We start from the raw sequence: 18,568 nt of genomic DNA, 5'->3' as shown, positions 1-18,568 counted from the left end.
TCTTCAAGCAGGCGATAAAACAGCAATAGACAATGTCTGCAATGATAACAGACTGTTCTTATTGTCATCATTATAAACATCTTTTGCTCGTACCTACTTTTAATCATTGTATCTGCATTTTAGGTAATAGCTGTAGCAATCGAAAAACTGAAAGAGGGCTCAATCAACCGTACAAATTCACAGTTTACATACCAATCTGCAGACATTGGGACATTGGCACTTTCATCAACAAAACCAATCCACTAGCTTATCACAATCAACACCACCATTTTGTTGTTGCATCCACTGTGACTTCCTTATTCACTTTCTCTTGCCTTTAGTAATTTTTTTTGAAGAGGCTACCCAATTTATAACTGTTTAATGGGCTAGTGAAATGAACACTAGAGATCCCATGGACCGGGAGAAACGTAAAAAACAGCAAACTGATTCAATGGAAGCAACAGTAGTTTCAAAATGGAAGGAGAAAATTTAGCAAGAGACATCATGGACATCCAAACATTTTAGGATCAGGAGGATGGGCAAGAGGTTTAGGTCTCAAAAATAAATTTAAGTGACATTTGATTGAAAATAAGGAAATAAAGACTTAATAATGAATTGATCATGAAAGAAGAGGTAAAGGGTAAAGAAACCAGAGTTACGAGGAACACTAAATAAACTACAAAATAGGCAAATTGCCAGGAGTTGATTATTTTAATGCTAAATTAGTAATAGACATAAATGAGGATGTTTTAGTTATGATCTTCTGAAAATCTCTTTATTCATTACAATGTCTCCAATGTCACTCCATTGCTCAAGGACAAGGGGAAGAACACAAAGTACTGAACTGAGACAATAGGGAAACGGTGTCTGAGCATTTGGATAAATATGACCGGATCATTGGAAAAATAGTAGTAGATCACAAAGTTCCTTAAGGTTATTCCACCATTCAATGAGATCACAGGGATCCTGTCTCAATTTCTAAAGGGTAAATCATGTCTAAATAATCTGCCTAAACTTTCTAAGTAGCTCACCGATGATGTAGATAAGGGACTGGATTTTATGAGATATCATGATTCCCCCTCCCCAACACTCACAGCTGGGAGGCTGCCAATGACAATACCAATTGCCCAACTCCCTTCGATATTTGGCAGGACTATGGTGCAGTGGTAATGTCACTGGACTAGAAGTCTAAGAAGATTGTCCCTAGAACAGTAATTCAGAGATGCAGGTAATACTCTGGGTAGCCGTGTTCAAATCCCACCATGACTGATACTAACATTTGAATTTAATAAAAAATCTCGAATTGGGCTGATACGGTGGCTCATTGGTTAGCACTGCTGCCTCACAGCGCCACGGACCCAGGTTCAATTCCCGTCTAGGGTGACTGTCTGTGTGGAGTTTGCATATTCTCCCTGTGTCTGCATGCGTTTCCTCCCATGATCCAAAGATGTGCAGGTTAGGTGAATTGGCCATGCTAAATTGCCCATAATGTTCAGGGATGTATAGGCCAGGTGCATTAGTCAGGGGTAAATATAGTGTAGGGGAATGGGTCTGGGTGGGTTACTCTTCGGAGGGTCGATGTGGACTTGTTGGGCCGAAGGGCCTGTTTCTAGACTGTAGGGATTCAAATTCTAATTCAAAAAAAAGTCTTAATGATTACCAGGAAACCATGGTCAGTTATCAAAAAAAACATCTGGTACACGAATGCCCTTACTTAGTCTGACTTACCTGTGACTTCGGATGTACAGAAATGCGGATGGTTCTTAACTGCCTTTTAAAATAGCCAAGCAAGTTACTCAATTGTATAAACTCACTTAAAAAGTCTCAAAAATGAAATAAAATTGGATGACAATCTGACATTGACTTTGGCATCAGAAACAGCAATATCAAACTCAGCCGCCCTGTAGACCTTGCAAATCTTTCTTATCAACATCTGGGGGCTAGTGCTAAAATTTGCAGAATTTATCACAGACTAGTCAAGCAGTAGCTTGAAATGGTCTTACTCTCAGAAGTATACTTCACAGGTCATGTCCCAGGCAACACCAAAACCATCCCTAGGTATGTCTTATCTCATTGTTGGGCAGACTCAGCAGAAATGGGGCATGATTTTATACAGTTGGGAGAGAATTGCCCTGACAGTCCTCAACATTCACTGTGGATCACTTTCCCAAGTCAAAGAAAACTTGAAGGAAGCATGGAGAGTAGCAAAGGTGCGCAGGATGGATTTTGTGGAGGATTTCAACATTCAACATTAAGAATGGCTTCGCAGCAGAACTACTGACAAAGCCAGTCCGAAAGAATGTTGCTCCTGGACTGGATCTGTGGCAGGTGGTAAGGGAATCAAGGAGGAGGAAAAACATACTGGACGTCCTCTCTCAGATACCTACTTCAGATACACCTGTCGGAGTGACCACAACACACAGTCCCTTCCAACTGTTGTGTGGTACTATCTTCACACTAAATGGGATAAACTTCAAATAGATCGAGCAACTCAGAACTGAGTGTCCACGAGTCATTGAGGGCCATCACGTCGCAAAATTGTACTGCAACACAACCTACAACCTCATGGCACAGCAAATTCGCTATTTAGTCATTAATAGCAAAGCCAAGCGATCAACCCTGGGTCAATGAAGAGTGCAGTAGGGCATATGAGAAGCAGCACCAGGAACACCTAAAAATGAGATGTCAATCTGAACCTACGAAACAGGTCTACTTGTGTGTCAAACAGCATAAGCAGTAAGTGATAGGTACAGCTAAGCAATTCCACAATCAACGGATCAGATCTAAGCTTTGTAGTTCTACCACATCCAAATCCAGATCCAGTTGTGAATGGAATTAAACAATTCACTGGAGGTGGCAGCTCCACAAATATCTCCAACCTCAATGATAGGGGAGCCCAGCACAACAGTGCAAAAGACAAGCTGAAGCACTCACAACAATCTCACTAGAAATACCGAGTGGATGATCCATCAGTTTCCTCCACAAGTCTTCAACATCACAGATGTCAGTATTTTCACTTCACTTCAAGAACTGGCTGAAGGCATAGGATACTGTAAAAGCCATGGGCTCTGACAACATTTAAGCAATTGTACTGAAGTCTTGTACTCCAGAGGCAGGGACAGTATCATTGCACTATAAGAGCCCCAGTTCCTCAGGGCAGATATTTTCTAATCAAACTGTTCAGGGATGCTGTTACACACCTCTAGAACAGATAGAACTTGAACGTGAGCCTCCTGTCTCTGAGATAGGGACATTAGCACTGCACCAAATGGAGCCAGTTCCTCAGGGCAATGTCCTAGGCCTAACCATCTTCACCTGCTTCATCAATAACCCTTCATCCATCACTGCATCGTTGATGATTATGCATTGCTGAGCATGATTCAAGACTCCTGAGATACTGAAGTAGTCCTTGTTCATATGCAGTAAGACTGGGACAATATCTAGGCTTAAGCTGACAAGTGGGAATTAACATTTGTGTGACACAACTGCTAGGCAATGACTATCTCTAACAAGACAGAATCTAATCAGTGCCCCATGACATTCAATGGCATTAACACTGCTGAATCCTGCACTATTATCCCAGGTTTACCATTAACAGGAAACTGAACTGGACTAGCCATATAAATACTGTGGCTACAAGAGCAAGTTAGAGATTAGGAACCTGTAGTGAGTAACTCATCTCATGACTCCCCAGACCTTAACCAACACTGACACTACATAAGTCAGGAGTGTGATGAAATATAGAACGAGTGCAGTTTTAACAATACTCAAGAAGCTTTACACCACCAAGGAAAAAGCGGCCCACTTAATTAGTTCCACATCCAGAAACTTACGCCACCACTGACACTCAGTAGCAGCAGTGTGGACTATCAAAAAGATACATGGCAGAAATTCACCAAGGCTGCTTAGGCAACACCTTCTAAACCCAGTACCAAAGCCATCTGGAAGGACAAGAGCAGCAGAGATATGGGAAGACCACCATCCCCTCTAAAGCTGTACACCATCCTGACTTGGAAAGTGCCCTTCCTCCATTGTTTCTGAGGGAAAATTCTAGAAACTCTCCTTAATGGCTTTGTGGTCTACCTATACCAAATGGACTGCAGCAGTTCAAGGAAGCAGCTCACCAAACCTTCTCAAGGACAATTAGTGATGGGCAATAAATGATATTACACATCCCTGAATGATTTTTCAAAAACAGTCACCTGAGCTCCTCATGGTTTGTTGATGACAATCTGGTATTACAGGCCTCTCATTTTGGACCTCTCCCAACTGACAGAATTCTAACAGGTCACATTCCTGAATATTTTATACTGATGCCTCATCTTTTCAATCTTATTAAATGACTTGGATGAAGAGCCAGCTGCATATCCAAATTTGCTGATGATATTGAATGGGGGGGGGGGGGGGGCATGCAGCATCATGTTGGAGCTGGGCACAGCAAGTTGCTGAGGGGCATTAATACGTTAAGTTCACAAGCAAACCTGATTCATAAAACAGTGATTCTTGAAATAGCCGACCACTTGGTGCATGGGACAAGTTGTGTCAACTCTGTGACATTCACTTCAAGGTAACTTGGCCAGGGTAGCTATCAGGATTGTGTAAAAATACCAGGTTTTGAGTCAAGAGAGGAATGTGCCAAAATACTGCTAAAATAAATAAGCTTAAAACATGCATTTTGAAAACTATAGAGGGCATTCATTGCACACAGAAATTAAGAAAACCTTTTAATCTTCACATTACTTGAAGCAATCAATAGACGGCAATTTTACCTTATCTTGACTGTTCAGTTCCTGGTATGGGATGTGTGCTGGAAGATATGTATGAAGCACAGCACAGAATGCAAGACCATCGTTCCAACTACTGCTGAAATTTGTGATGTCAATATTCTGTGGTGGGAGAGGGGGTGAAGACAAAAACAGAGATTTTTGATTATACTGTATTAATGATAAAATATAAAAATCTTGCCCATACCTTTTGAATTTTTCACAAAATTTCTGGGCGGATCACACTTGAACTCTAATCGAACATGATGCCATATTTCATTTCTGGGGCAGTTACATAACTGAACCCATCCTTCCATTGTCTCAGCAAATGTATACAAAGAACAATACAGCACAGGAAACAAGCCCTTCAGCCCTCCAAGGCCTGTGCCGATACATTTTGCCCTTACAAACTAAAACTGTCTTCACTTCGAGAATTTGTACCCTATTCTTGTATTTGTCCAGGTGCTTCTTGAATGTTGCTATTGTGTCTGCTTCCACCACTTCCTTTGGCAGCGTGTTCCTGGCATTCACCACCCTTTGTGTGAAAAATTTGCCTTGCACATCTCTGTATCCCCTGGTAATTGATCCCTTCACCCTAGGGAAAAGCCTCATACTTTCCACTCTATGCATGCCTTTCATAACCTTATAGAGTACTATTAGGTTGCCCTTAAACTCCTGTGCTCCAGTGAAAACAAACCCAGTCTATCCAACCTTTCTTTACAGCTAAAATCCTCCATACCAGATAACATCCTGGTAAACATAGGACAAACAGGAAGAAAGTTAGCCACCAGGATACACAAACACCAGCTAGCCACAAAAAGACACGACCCTCTCTCCCTCGTAGCCCTACACACGGATGAAAAAAACCCACCATTTCGTCTGGGACAACACATCTATCCTGGGACAGGGTAAGCAAAGACATGCCAGAGAATTCCTAGAGGCCTGGCACTCCAACCACAGCGCCATAAACAAACACATAGATCTAGATACCATCTATCAATCCCTCAGAAAACGAACAGGAAATGACATCACCACAAACCCCAGGAACCGCATCCAGGACAAACATGTAAATAGAAAGCAAGAGACAACAGCTTTGCTTCACTTGGAGGTCGCCACTGATGATGTTACCTAGCCAGGTAATGAAACGTCTGGATATTAAACCTACAGCTCTGCGAGCAAAGCTACACCCTAATCCTGGTAAATCTTTTCTGTACACTCTCCGAAGCACCCACTTCCTTCTGGTAGCGTGGTGACCAGCACTGTATGCAATATTCTGACTGTGGCCTAACTAAAGTTCTATAAAACTGCAGCATAACCTGCCTCAATGAAGGCAAATATGCCATAGGACTTACTACCTTTGCTGCCACCTTCAGTGATCTGTGGAGCTGCACACCCAAATCCCTCTGCATATCAATACTCCTAAGGGTTCTGCCATTCACTGTATAATTACCACCTGCACTGGACCTTCCAAAGTGCATCACCTCACATTTGTCCAGATTAAACTCCATCTGCCATATTTCTGCCCATGCCTCCAACTGATCTATATCCTGCCATATCATCTGGCAATCCTCCTCACTATCCACAACGCGCCCAATCTTTGTATTATCCATGAACATACTAAGTAGACCAACCAAGTTTTCCTCTAAATAATTTATGTAGACCACAAACAGCAGAGGCGAAAGTGAGTACTTCAGATGCTGGAGATGAGACTCAAGAGTGTGTTGCTGGAAAAACAAAGCAGGTGGTATTCCACAGGGATCAGTGCTCGGACATCTGCTGTTTGTGGCATCCAAGGAGCAGGAAAATCAACCGTTTCAGGCATGAGCCCTTCATCAGGCTCCAAAAAGGTCAATTGCCCTGCTCCTCGGATGCCACAAACAGCAGATGTCCGAGCACTGATCCCTGTGGAATACCACTAGTTACAACCTTCCATTCCAAAAAGCATCCTTCCACTGCTACCCTCTAGGTCCTATGACTAAGCCAGTTCTGTATCGATTTTGCCTGTTCACTCCTGATACTATGTGACTTCTTCATCTTTTGTAACAGTTTGCCATGGGGAACCTTGTCAAAGGCTTTACTGAAGTCTACGTAGCCAACATCAACCACTTTTCCGTCAATCATCTTTGTCACATCCTCAAAGAACTCAATCAAGTTAATGAGGCAAAATCTCCCCTGCACAAAATTATGCTGTCTACCGCCAGTCAGTCCATTTGCTTCTAAATGCAAATAGATCTTCCCCTGGAGAATTTTTTCCAATAATTTCCTTACCACAGACATGAGACTCACAGATTTGTCATTTCCTGGACTATCCCTGCTACCCTTCTTAAACAATGGAACAACATTGGCTATTCTCTGGGACCTCACCTGTGGCCAAACAGGATACAAAGATGCCGGTCAATGTGCCAGCAATTTGTTCTCTTGTCTCTCAATATTCTGTGATAGATTCCATCAGGACCTGGGGTCTTATCTACCTTAAAACCTTTTAAGACACACAACATATCTTCCTTTTTAACAGCAACTTGGCCGAGAAATTCAACACCACCTTCCCTGAGATCATCCTGTACCAATTCCTTCTCTTCGGTGAATACCAACACGAAGTCTTCATTTAGGTCCTCACCCATTTCTTTTGGCTCCACACATAGATTCCTTCCTTTGTCCTTGAGTGAGTCAACTCTTTCCCTGGCTACCATCTTTCTTCTTATATATGCATAAAAAGCCTTAGGGTTCTTAATCCTGTTTGCAAATGACTTTTAATGACCCCTTTTAACCCTTCCAATTCCTTGTTTAAGTTCTTTCCTTACTTTCCTCATATGCTTCAAGGGTTTTGTTGGTTCTCATCCTCCTAGAATGCTTCCTTTTTCTTTTTGACCAGGGTCATACATCCCTGGTCATCAATGGCTCATGTAACTTGCCATACTTATCCTTCATTCTCGCAGAATTGCTGTTTGAAATACTTCCACATGTCCGATGCTCCAGTTCCTGCCTAATATTCTTGTGGTTTGCCTTCACCCGAGGACTGCTGTTATCCCCATCCTAAGTATCTTAAAACTCACGGTATTATGGTCACTACTCCCGAAATGCTCCCCCACTGAAACTTCATTCACCTGGCCAGGCTCATTTCCCAAAACCAACTCTAGTATAACACCTTCCCTGGTTGGACTATTTACATAGTGTCAATAAACCCTCCTGAATGGTCCTTATAAATTCTGCTCTATCCAAGCCCCTAGCATGAAGTGAGCACCAGTCAATAAAGGGGAAGTTAAAATTACCCCCCACAACAGCCCTGCTTTTTTTTCCACATCTTTCCAAAATCTATCTGCATTCTCTCTTCACTATCTCCCATTGGCTGTTGGGAGGCCTGGAGTATAACCCAATATTGTGATTTCACCTTTCCTATTCTGGAGTTCTATCTTTATTGCTTCACTGCACGAGTTTTCTGATGTAGCCTCCCTCGGTACAGCTGTGAGATACTCCTTTATCAGTAATACAACCTCCCCACCCCTTTTGCATCCCTTTCTATCACACCTGAAGCATCTACATTCTGGGACATTCAGCTGCCAGTCCTGTCCCTCTTTCAGCCAACTCTTTGTAATCATAATGATGTCATAGATCTAAGTACTAACCAGAGCTCTAACTTCATTTACCTCGCTTATTATACTTCTCGCATTGAAACACATGCATTTCAGACCACCTCCTCTGCTCTTTTCAGCAGCATTTCCCTGCCTGCTCTTGTTCCTAGTCATGTTTGCCTTAGCTTCTCTCTCTCTCTCTCTCTCTCTCTCAATTTCAGCATCTACTGCCCTACTGCTCTGGTTCCCACCTCCATGCCACACTAGTTTAAACCCGCCCCAACTACTCTACCAAGTAACTCCCACCAAGGATATCAGTCCCACTCCTGCCCAGATGTAACCTGTCCAATCTGTACACATCCCACCTGGTCCCAGAACTGGTCCCATGAATCTGAAACCCGTCCCCTCACACCGTCTTTTCAACCACATGTTCATCCTATATATCCTGCTGTTTTTACTCTGACTAGCTTGTGACACTGGTAGTAATCCTGAAATAACTACTGTTGAGGTCCTACATTTCAACTTTCTTCCTAGTTCTCTATATTCTGCTTTTAGGACCTCAACTTTTTTTTTTACGTATCTCGCTCGTACCAATGTGTACCACAGCCACTAGCTGTTCAGCTTCCCTCTCCAGAATGCCCTGCAACCGCTCAGAGACATCCAAGACCCTAGCACCAAGGAAATAACAAACCATCCTGAATTTGTTTGCAGCCTATCTGTTCCCTGTATGATTGAATTTCCTACAACCATAGCATTGTTATGCCTATTTCTCCCACCTTCTGCAGCAGAACCAACCATGGTGATATGAATTTGGCTGCTGCTGCTTTCATAAGAGGCCATTCCCTTCACAACATTCAAGACGGTATATCTGTTTTGCAGGGGAATAGCCACACGAGATTCCTGCACTGCCCACTGAGAGCAGTGGTCACCCACTCCCTTCCTGCTTGTGGAGTCTAAGTTCGTGGTGTGACCACTTGTTTATACGTGCTATCAATGACATTCTTTGCCTCGTGTATGTGCAAGCATATCTGATGAAAGTCAAACTTGTACATTTGACAGAAAGAATAAACAGCCTACAATTGTTAACTTATAGATCATATTTATTTTCAGCTCTGACAGTAAATTACTGTTACAAACACACAGACCTTCTAATCATCCCTTCCTTCTATGAGGAATCATTTTATCTACAATTTACATCATGTATTGCCATCTGTGGTGAAACGGTTAAAAAATTATGTCCCAATACATGTGTGAATCTAACCGGAATGGAGGTGTTGCTTAGTCCCGTGTGAATCTTATTACACACCTCCCCGTGTGAATCTTCTTATCTGTATGTAACCAGAATGGAATGTGTTTTTTAGCCTTGCTCTGCTGTTCACATGAATGTTTATATCTGGAAAAGAGTATATCAGCTGGAAAAGTCTCCAGTTCGGGGAGTCTGCTCCGGGGTTACGTTTAACCGCCGAGCGTGGGTTGTTGGCAACCGCTCTACGAGAACTGACGGCTCCCAGTTCCGGTAACATGTAGAGTGAGTATAAGCCAGACCTGTTGGTTGTGGCGACGCTGCGGGGAATAAAATGCTCATATTCTAGCAGACTCGCCTCTTGGTCGTTTGTTCTGTGTCAGACTACTCTCCTACGAACCTGACCTTGAGAATTTTTTAAAACATTTTGGCGTAGTCGGCAGGATCAATCGCAATTGAGGAGAGATTTTGATACAGAACAATGTTTTGGAAAAAGACTAAGAAACCAGAAGAACAAACTGTGGAGGTCCCGACCGTCCCGGGATGGCATGGATGTGGGCATGTACGTGGCAGTTTGTTTGAGAAATGGTGGGGGGCGACCGGAGGAACCCCAGGGTCGCTGCTGTCCACCCTTGAGAGGATCCCAGTCCTGCCGAAGAACCCCTTGCCTGGGGTACAGCGGAGGATGTGGGCATGTCCAAAAAGCTGAAGCGGAGTTAACAGAATTGAATGGGATTGAACTGAACTGAACTGAGTGGAACTGAAGTGAATCAAATTGAACGGAACAAAATGGAACTGAGCTAAATTGAATTGAAATGGACGGAACTGAATTGAACACAATTGAATTGAACTGAACAGACCTGAACTGAGCTGAATTGAACTACACTGAATTGACTGAACTGAAATTAACTGAAACGAATTGAACTGAATTAAGCATAATGTAACACATGTATTGGGCCAAGCAGTGGAATGTGGTGTAAAATTATGTCCCAATACATGTGTGAATCATAATGTAACACATGTATTGGGCCAAGCAGTGGAATGTGGTGAAACGGTTAAAAAATTATGTCCCAATACATGTGTGAATCTAACCGGAATGGAGGTGTTGCTTAGTCCCGTGTGAATCTTATTACACACCTCCCCGTGTGAATCTTCTTATCTGTATGTAACCAGAATGGAATGTGTTTTTTAGCCTTGCTCTGCTGTTCACATGAATGTTTATATCTGGAAAAGAGTATATCAGCTGGAAAAGTCTCCAGTTCGGGGAGTCTGCTCCGGGGTTACGTTTAACCGCCGAGCGTGGGTTGTTGGCAACCGCTCTACGAGAACTGACGGCTCCCAGTTCCGGTAACATGTAGAGTGAGTATAAGCCAGACCTGTTGGTTGTGGCGACGCTGCGGGGAATAAAATGCTCATATTCTAGCAGACTCGCCTCTTGGTCGTTTGTTCTGTGTCAGACTACTCTCCTACGAACCTGACCTTGAGAATTTTTTAAAACACCATCATGGAAGATGAGCACAAACTACCTCATGAGCCAAGGCTGATCTAAATGACTGAAGTACAAGCCACTCAAATTTAATTTGTTTTATAGTGCAGCAAGTCTAATGCCAGAATCTTAACAAAACCTCAAATGTGACGATCCTACCTTTTTGTCTAATATCAATTGTAACCCCACTCAAAAGTATCTCTCTGAGAGATACACTGAGATTATATAACAGCCTCAATAGTAGGATTGCCAATCTGGATGTATTCCTGGAGATTTGACCATGTACCTCATCTCCAACCCCACAATTTGTAGTGATGTAAACTGTGCTGCAATCATAGATTCATACAGTACAGAGAAAACCCTTCAGCCCATCAAGTCTGTATGGTCAAAAATAAACTACGACCTATACTTGTCCCTTAACACAATGTTATGGCACTTCAACTGTTTATCCAAGTACTATTTAAAAGGTTGTGACGTTACCCGCCTTAACTATCTTCCCAGGCAGCGTATTCCAGACCTACCACTCTCTGGGGGAAAATGTTTTTCCTCAAAATCCCCTTTCAATCTCCTACCCTTTACTTTAAAATTATGTCCCCTTGTTCCCAAACCTTCGATGCTTTCTATCCAGGTGAAAGTGAGTACTGCAGATGCTGGACATTAGAGTCAAGAGCGTGGCGCTGGTAAAGCACAGCAGGTCAGGCAGCATCCGAGGAGCAGGAGAGTCAACGTTTCGGACAAAAGCCCTTCATTAGGAATGAGGCTGGAAGCCTTGGAGGTGGAGAGATAAATGGAAGGTGGTGTCCCTGGTGGGGGGTGGGGGGAGGCGGGGTGAAGGTAGCTGAGAGTACAATAGGTGGATGGAGCTGGGGGTAAAGGTGACAGGTAGGAGGGGAGGACAGATAGGTGGGAAGAAATATGGACAGATTGGACAGATCATGAGGACGGTGCTGAGCTGGAAGGTTGGAACTGGGGTAAGGTGGGGTGGGGGGAAATGAGGAACTGGTGAAATCCACATTGATGTCATGGGGTTGGAGATTCCTGAGGCTGAAGATGAGGTGTTCTTCCTCCAGGCATTAGGGAGTGGCGGTGGAGGCGGCTCAGGACCTGCATGACCTCAGCAGAGTGGGAGGGGGAGTTGAAGTGTTTGCTACGGGGCGGTGGGGTTGGTTGGTGCAGGTGTCCCAGAGATGTTCTCTAAAGCGCTCTGTGAGTAGGCATTTTGTCTCCTCAATGTAGAGGAGACTGCATCGGGAGCAACGCATACAGTAAATGACGTGTGGATGTGCAGGTGAAAATTTGATGGATGTGGGGTGGAAGGCTCCTGTGGGGCCTTGGACGGAGGTGGGGTGGGGGCGGGGAGAGATGGTGTGGGCGTAGGTTTTGCAATTCCTGCAGTGGCAGGGGAAGGTGTCGGGAGGGGATGGTGGGTTGTTGGGGGGCGTGGCTCCTCCCCTCCCAGGACCTTTCCCCTCCACAGTAGGAATTGCAAAACCTGCGCCCACACCTCCCCCACCCCACCACCGTACAAGGACCCAAAGGAGCCTTCCACATCTGTCAAAGTTTCACCTGCACTTCCACACGTCATTTACTGTATGCGTTGCTCCCGATACAGTCTCCTCCACATTGGGAAGACAGGATGCCTCCTTGCAGAGTGCTTCAGAGGACATCTCTGGGACACCTGCACCAACCAACCCCACCGCCCATGGCCGAACACTTCAACTCCCCCTCCCACTCTGCTGAGCTCATGCAGGTACTGGGCCTTCTCCACTGCCACTCGCTTACCACCTGACGCCTGGAGGAAGGATGCCTCATCTTCCGCCTCAGGACTGTCCAACCTCAGGACATCAATGTGGGTTTCACCAGTTTCCTCATTTCCCTTAACCCCATCTTACCCCAGTTCCAACCTTCCAGCTCAGCACCGTCCTCATGACCCATCCAATTTGTCCATCTTCCTTCGCATCCATCCGCTCCACCCTCCCTCCGACCTATCACCTTTACTCCCACCTCCATCCACCTATTGCACTCTCAACTACCTTCCGCCAGCTCACCCCCCTCCCATTTATTTCTCCACCCTTGAGGCTCCCAGCCTCATTCCTGGTGAAGGGCTTTTGCCCAAAACGTCGATTCTCCTGCTCCTCAGATATTGCCTGAACTGCTGTGCTTTTCCAGCACCACACTCTTGATTGCTTTCTACCCACCTTGTTCACAGCTCCATAGTCTAATATACCTCAATCAGGTTCCCTCTCACTATTTCTGCTGCAAAGAAAAAAAAAACCCAAGCTTATCCTGCCTCTCTTCATAGCTGAAATGTTCCAACCCAGGCAACATCCTGGTGAAATCCCTCACCATCCCCTTCAGTGTAATCAAATTCTGCCTATAGTGTGGTGACTAGAACTGCACATATACTGTGACCTAACCAAAGTTCTGTATACTTTTTACTCACTGAGATATATCTTTGCTGTGAGTTACAAACTACTTTTTTTGTTTAAAAACATCTGCCATTGTTCAGTATTTGCTTTTCCCAGTCTATCCACCTAATTCTATCTTTATTCCTGTGTAATTATCCTTAATTAAATTTAGCACAGTTGTTCTGATCCACGTTTCCCATTCACAAACTAAATGCTAAATTCTACTACATTATGGTCACTATTACCAAGGGATCTCTTATTGTAAACCTGCCTCATTACACATGTCCAGATCCAAGAAAGCCTGAAGCTAATTAAATCCACAACGGATAAAAGCAAATTACTGCAGATGCTGGAATCTGAAACCAAAAGAGCAAATGCTGGAAAATCTCAGCAGGTCTGGCAGTATCTGTAAGGAGAGAAAAGAGATGACATTTCGAGTCTGACTGACCCTTTGTCAAAGCTTGAAACGTCAGCTCTCTTCTCTCCTTACAGATGCTGCCAGACCTGCTGAGACTTTCCAGCATTTTCTATTTTGGTAAATCCACAACGTATTAGTTAGAGATCTGTAGCACAGAAAAAAAGCCCACCCATCCAGTGTTTTTGAGAGTTATGGATGCAACCATGTAACTATTCTAATCCCAATTTCTAGCCCTCATAGCTTTGAATGCCTTGGCATTGCAAGTGCATATTTAAATATTCTAAAATATTTAATGAGGGTTTCTGCCTTTACCACCCTTACAGACAGCGAGTTCCAGATTCCCACCACTTTCTGGGTGAAAAAGTATTTCCTCAAATCTTCCTGCCCCTTCCCTCAATCTATGCCCCCAGTTAGTGATCCCCTCAAAGGGAAAAGTTCCTTCCTGTCTAGTCTATCTATGCTCCTCATTATTTTAAATACTCAATCATATCCTCCCTCAATCTCCTCTGCTCTAAGGAAAAACAATCCCAGCCTGACTAATCTCTCCTGAAAATGAAAACGTTTCAGCCCAGGCAATATTCTGGTAAATCTCTGCACCCTCAGCAGTGCTATCATATACCTCCTATAATGTGATTCCAGAACTGCACAGAATACTCTAGTGGTAGTCTAACCAATGTTTCAAACAATTCCAGTATAACCTCCCTGTTTTAAAACTCCAAGTCTCGGTTAATGAGGCAAGTACACTATATGCCTTCTTAACCACTTTATTGACCTGTCCTGATATCTTAGGGACTTGTCGACATACACACCTAGGCCCCTCTGATCCTCAGTGCCCCAAGCACTGACCTCTGCTGGACCTCACTAAAAACAACTTTGTGCCAGAAAAGTGCCCCTGAACCATCATCTCTGCTTCCTGCCACTCAGCATGTTGGCCCATCACTCTCCATATTTCCTCCTTGAATGCATCCCATTATTCTGAGATAGATTTACTTGAAAGTTTCTGCTCCCAGTCCATTCTGGCGAAAACATATCTGATCTCGTTAAAATCAACCTTCCCCCAATTGAGAGTTTTGATTTCAAGCTCATCTTTGTCCTTTCCATAACAATCTCGGATCTAACGGAGTTATAAGTGCAGTCTGCAAAATGTTCTCCTGCTGATATTTCAATCACATTTACTTCACTTGCAAATCACTTTCAGTCTCTACCCTCTCATTCGTGATCAATTTAAAATGGGAAAACTTTTGCCCTATCTAGTCTACCCAGATTTCTGCTTGATTTTCTTCTTTCCAAAGAGAATAGTGCCAACTTCTTCAATCTTCCTTTGTGACTGAAATTTTTCATCTCTAGAACCATTCTCAAAGCTCTTCTGCAAACTCTCCATGCATTCACATCCTCCCAGCTTGTTACCTAAAATTAAAACCAGGATCTTCTCCTCTCTTATGGGCTATTATTTCAGGAAACTATCTCAAATTTTTCCAGGTGGTTGATTTTGTCAACTTGATTGTCAAACCTAAAGAAAGATTAAAATTACCCATGATTAATGTACCTCTCATTTTTATACCCCCTCATTCTCTCCTGATTTATTCTCTGTCTTATGGAACAGCTACTGCTAGGGGGTCAACTCCCACCAGTGTCTTCTCCTTCCCCTTGCTGTTTCTTACCTCCACCCATATAAATGCTACATCATCCGATCCAAGATCATTTCTTGCTAATGTACCAATTCCATCTGATACTAACAAAGCCACCGCACTCTTTCTTGCCTGTCCCATCAAAAAGTCACATACTCCTGAACATTTAGTTCCCAGCTTCGATCTCTTTGTAACCATGGCGCCAAAATGACAATAAAAACATACCCACTAATCTATACTTATGTCATTAACTAATTTATTTTATTCTGAATACTAGACACATTCCAGTAAAAAGCCATTACTGCTGCTATTTAAACTGATGTGTCCACTTTGTCCTTATTTGCTGCTTTTCAAACTGATATACTTTGTCTCTTCCTGTCCCATATTGGGCATCATTATGAAAACAGATGTCCTGCAGTGCTATCATATCCTTTCACTTTGCAGACTATGCATCGGAGCTCCCGAGAATGTGTTTTGTTAGAAAGAACAAGGAGACAGTACAAAATAAAGGACATTGTTCTGAAGGGTGCAAAGGAGCAGGAAGACCTGGGTATAAATGTGCACAGGTCATTATTGATGGCAGGACAGGGAGACAGCACAGTTAATAAAACACACAGTATCCTAGACTTTACTATTAGTGGCATACAAGAATACAAGATCAGGGATGTTATGTTGAACCTGTATGAGACACTAGTTTTACAGAGTTGGAATTGTGTACAGCCTGGGCACCACAATGTAGGGAGAGTTTGCAGAAGAACTTTATGGGAATGATTCTGGTGATGAAAAACTTCAGTTATGAAGAAGGGAAGAAAAAGAAGACGAAGACGAAGAAGATTTACAGCCCAGGAACCGGCCCTTCGGCCCTTTAAGCCTGAGCCGATCCAACTGTACTGTCTAAACCTGTTGGTCAATGCCTAAGCATTTGATTCCCTCTGCTCCCCACCTACTCATGCATCTGTCCAGACACATCTTAAATGAATCTACCATGCCTGCCTCTACCATCTCTGCGGGCAACGCATTCCAAACGCCCAGCACCCTCTGTGTGAAGTACTTACCATGTGTATCCCCCTTAAACTTTCCACCTCTCACCTTGAAAGCGCGACCTCTCGTTATTGAATCCTTCACCCTGGGAAAAAGCTTGTCTCTATCCACCCCGTCAATACCCTTCATGATTTTGTAAACCTCAATCAGGTCCTCCCTCAATCTCCTTTTTTCTAATGAAAATAAATCTAACCTACTCAACCTTCCTTCAGAGCTAGCACCTTCCATAACAGACAACATCCTCGTAAACCTTCTCTGCACCCTCTGCAAAGTGTCCACATTCCTTTGGTAATGTGCCAACCAGAACTGTACACAGTACTCTAAATGCATGTCTTGTACAATTTTAACATGACTTGCCAGCTCTAATACTCAATACCCCTTCCAATGAAGGCAAGCATACTATATGCCTTCTTGACCACTCTATCCACCTGTGCAGCAACCTTCAAGGTACAATGGACCTGCACTTCCAGATCTCTCTGCCCATCAACTTTTCCCAAGGCCCTTCCGTTCATTGTATCATTAACTCTAGAATTAGTCTTGCATCACCTCACATTTTTCTGGATTGAAGACCATCTGCCACTTTTCCACCCAACTCTCCAGTCTATCTATACCCCCCTGTATTCTCTGACAGTCCCTTATGCTTTCTGCTACTCCACCAATCGGTGTGTCATCTGCAAACTTGCTGATCATACCAACAGTGCCCTCTTCCAGATCATTTATGTATATTACAAACAACAGTGGCCCCAGCACTGACCCCTGTGGAACACCACTGGTCACCTTTCTCCATTTCAAGAAACTCCCTTCAACTACTACTCTCTGTCTCCTGTTGCTCAACCAGTTCTTTATCCACCTAGCTGGAACACCCTGCACACCATGTGACTTCACTTTCTCCATCAGCCTACCATGGGGAACCTTATCAAACGCTTTACTAAAGTCCATGTATATGACATCTACAGCCCTTCCTTCATCTATCAACTTGGTCACTTCCTCGAAGAACTCTATTAAGTTGGTGAGGCACGATTTCCCCCGCACAAAACCATGTTGCCCATCACTGATAAGCCCATTCTTTTCTAAATATAAATAGATTTTATCTCTCAGTACCTTCTCCAGCAACTTTCCCACCACTGACGTCAGGCTCACTGGTCTGTAGTTACCCAGAATATCCCTACTACCCTTCTTGTACAGGGGGACAATATGAGCCACCCTCCAGTCCTCCGGCACCTCACCTGTATTTAAGGATGCCGCAAAGATATCTGTCAGGGCCCCACCTATTTCCGTTCTCGCCTCCCTCAGCAACCTGGATAGATCCCATCTGGTCCTGGGGATTTGTCCACCTTAATAACCTCTAGCCTACCCAACACATCTTCCTATTTATGCCAACATGATCAAGACTAATCAAACTTCTATCTCTAATCTCATTCATCATCTTCCTCTCCTCAGTGAACACTGATGCAAAGTAATCATTCAGAATCTCACCCATTCTCTCAGGTTTGACACACAGCCTTCCTTCGTTATACTTCGGTGGACCAGTGCTTTCTCTAGTTACCGGTTTGCATCGTATATAAGAATAAAATGCTTTGGGATTCTCCTTAATTCTGCTAGCTAAAGCTATTTCATGACCCCTTTTAGCCGCTTGATTCCTCGTTTTAGACTTGTCCTACTCTTCTGATATTCTTCCAGGGCCCGTTCTGTTCTTAGCTGCCTAGTCCTTATGTATGCTTCCCTTTTCCTCTTGGCTAGTCGTACAATTTCTCCTGTCATCCACAGTTCACGAATCTTGCCCTTGCTATCCTTTGCCTTCAATGGGACATGCCGATCCTGCACTATCTTTAACCTATCGTTGAAAGCCTCCCACATCTCAAATGTGGACTTCCCTTCAAATAGCTGTGCCCAATCCACATTTCCGAGCTCCTACCTAATTTTGATATAATTGGCCTTGGCCCAGTTTAGTACTCTTCTCTTAGGACCACTCTCTTCTTTATCTACGATATTCTAAAACTTACAGAATTGTGGTCACTGTTCCCAAAGAAATC

The 18,568-nt window shown here is 43.6% G+C and overlaps 1 protein-coding gene across 6 annotated transcripts in view; it reads right to left on the bottom strand.

Annotated features, from left to right (window-relative positions):
* Positions 1 to 18,568, bottom strand: part of specc1la (sperm antigen with calponin homology and coiled-coil domains 1-like a) — a 332,469-nt gene that overhangs the window by 30,880 nt on the left and 283,021 nt on the right. For all 6 annotated transcript variants that reach the window (XM_088000258.1, XM_088000259.1, XM_088000260.1 and 3 more), the window contains exon 14: positions 4,749 to 4,865. In XM_088000258.1, coding sequence (XP_087856384.1) covers positions 4,749 to 4,865 — 117 coding nt within the window. The remainder of the gene's footprint in view (positions 1 to 4,748; positions 4,866 to 18,568) is intronic.

Source organism: Chiloscyllium plagiosum, unplaced genomic scaffold, assembly GCF_037043375.1.
Source record: "Chiloscyllium plagiosum isolate Xiang-an unplaced genomic scaffold, Cpla_swu_hap1 HiC_scaffold_24, whole genome shotgun sequence".
Lineage (NCBI taxonomy): Eukaryota > Metazoa > Chordata > Chondrichthyes > Orectolobiformes > Hemiscylliidae > Chiloscyllium > Chiloscyllium plagiosum.
The sequence above is the reverse complement of the archived record's forward strand: the minus strand, read 5'-3'. Positions and strand labels throughout refer to the sequence as shown.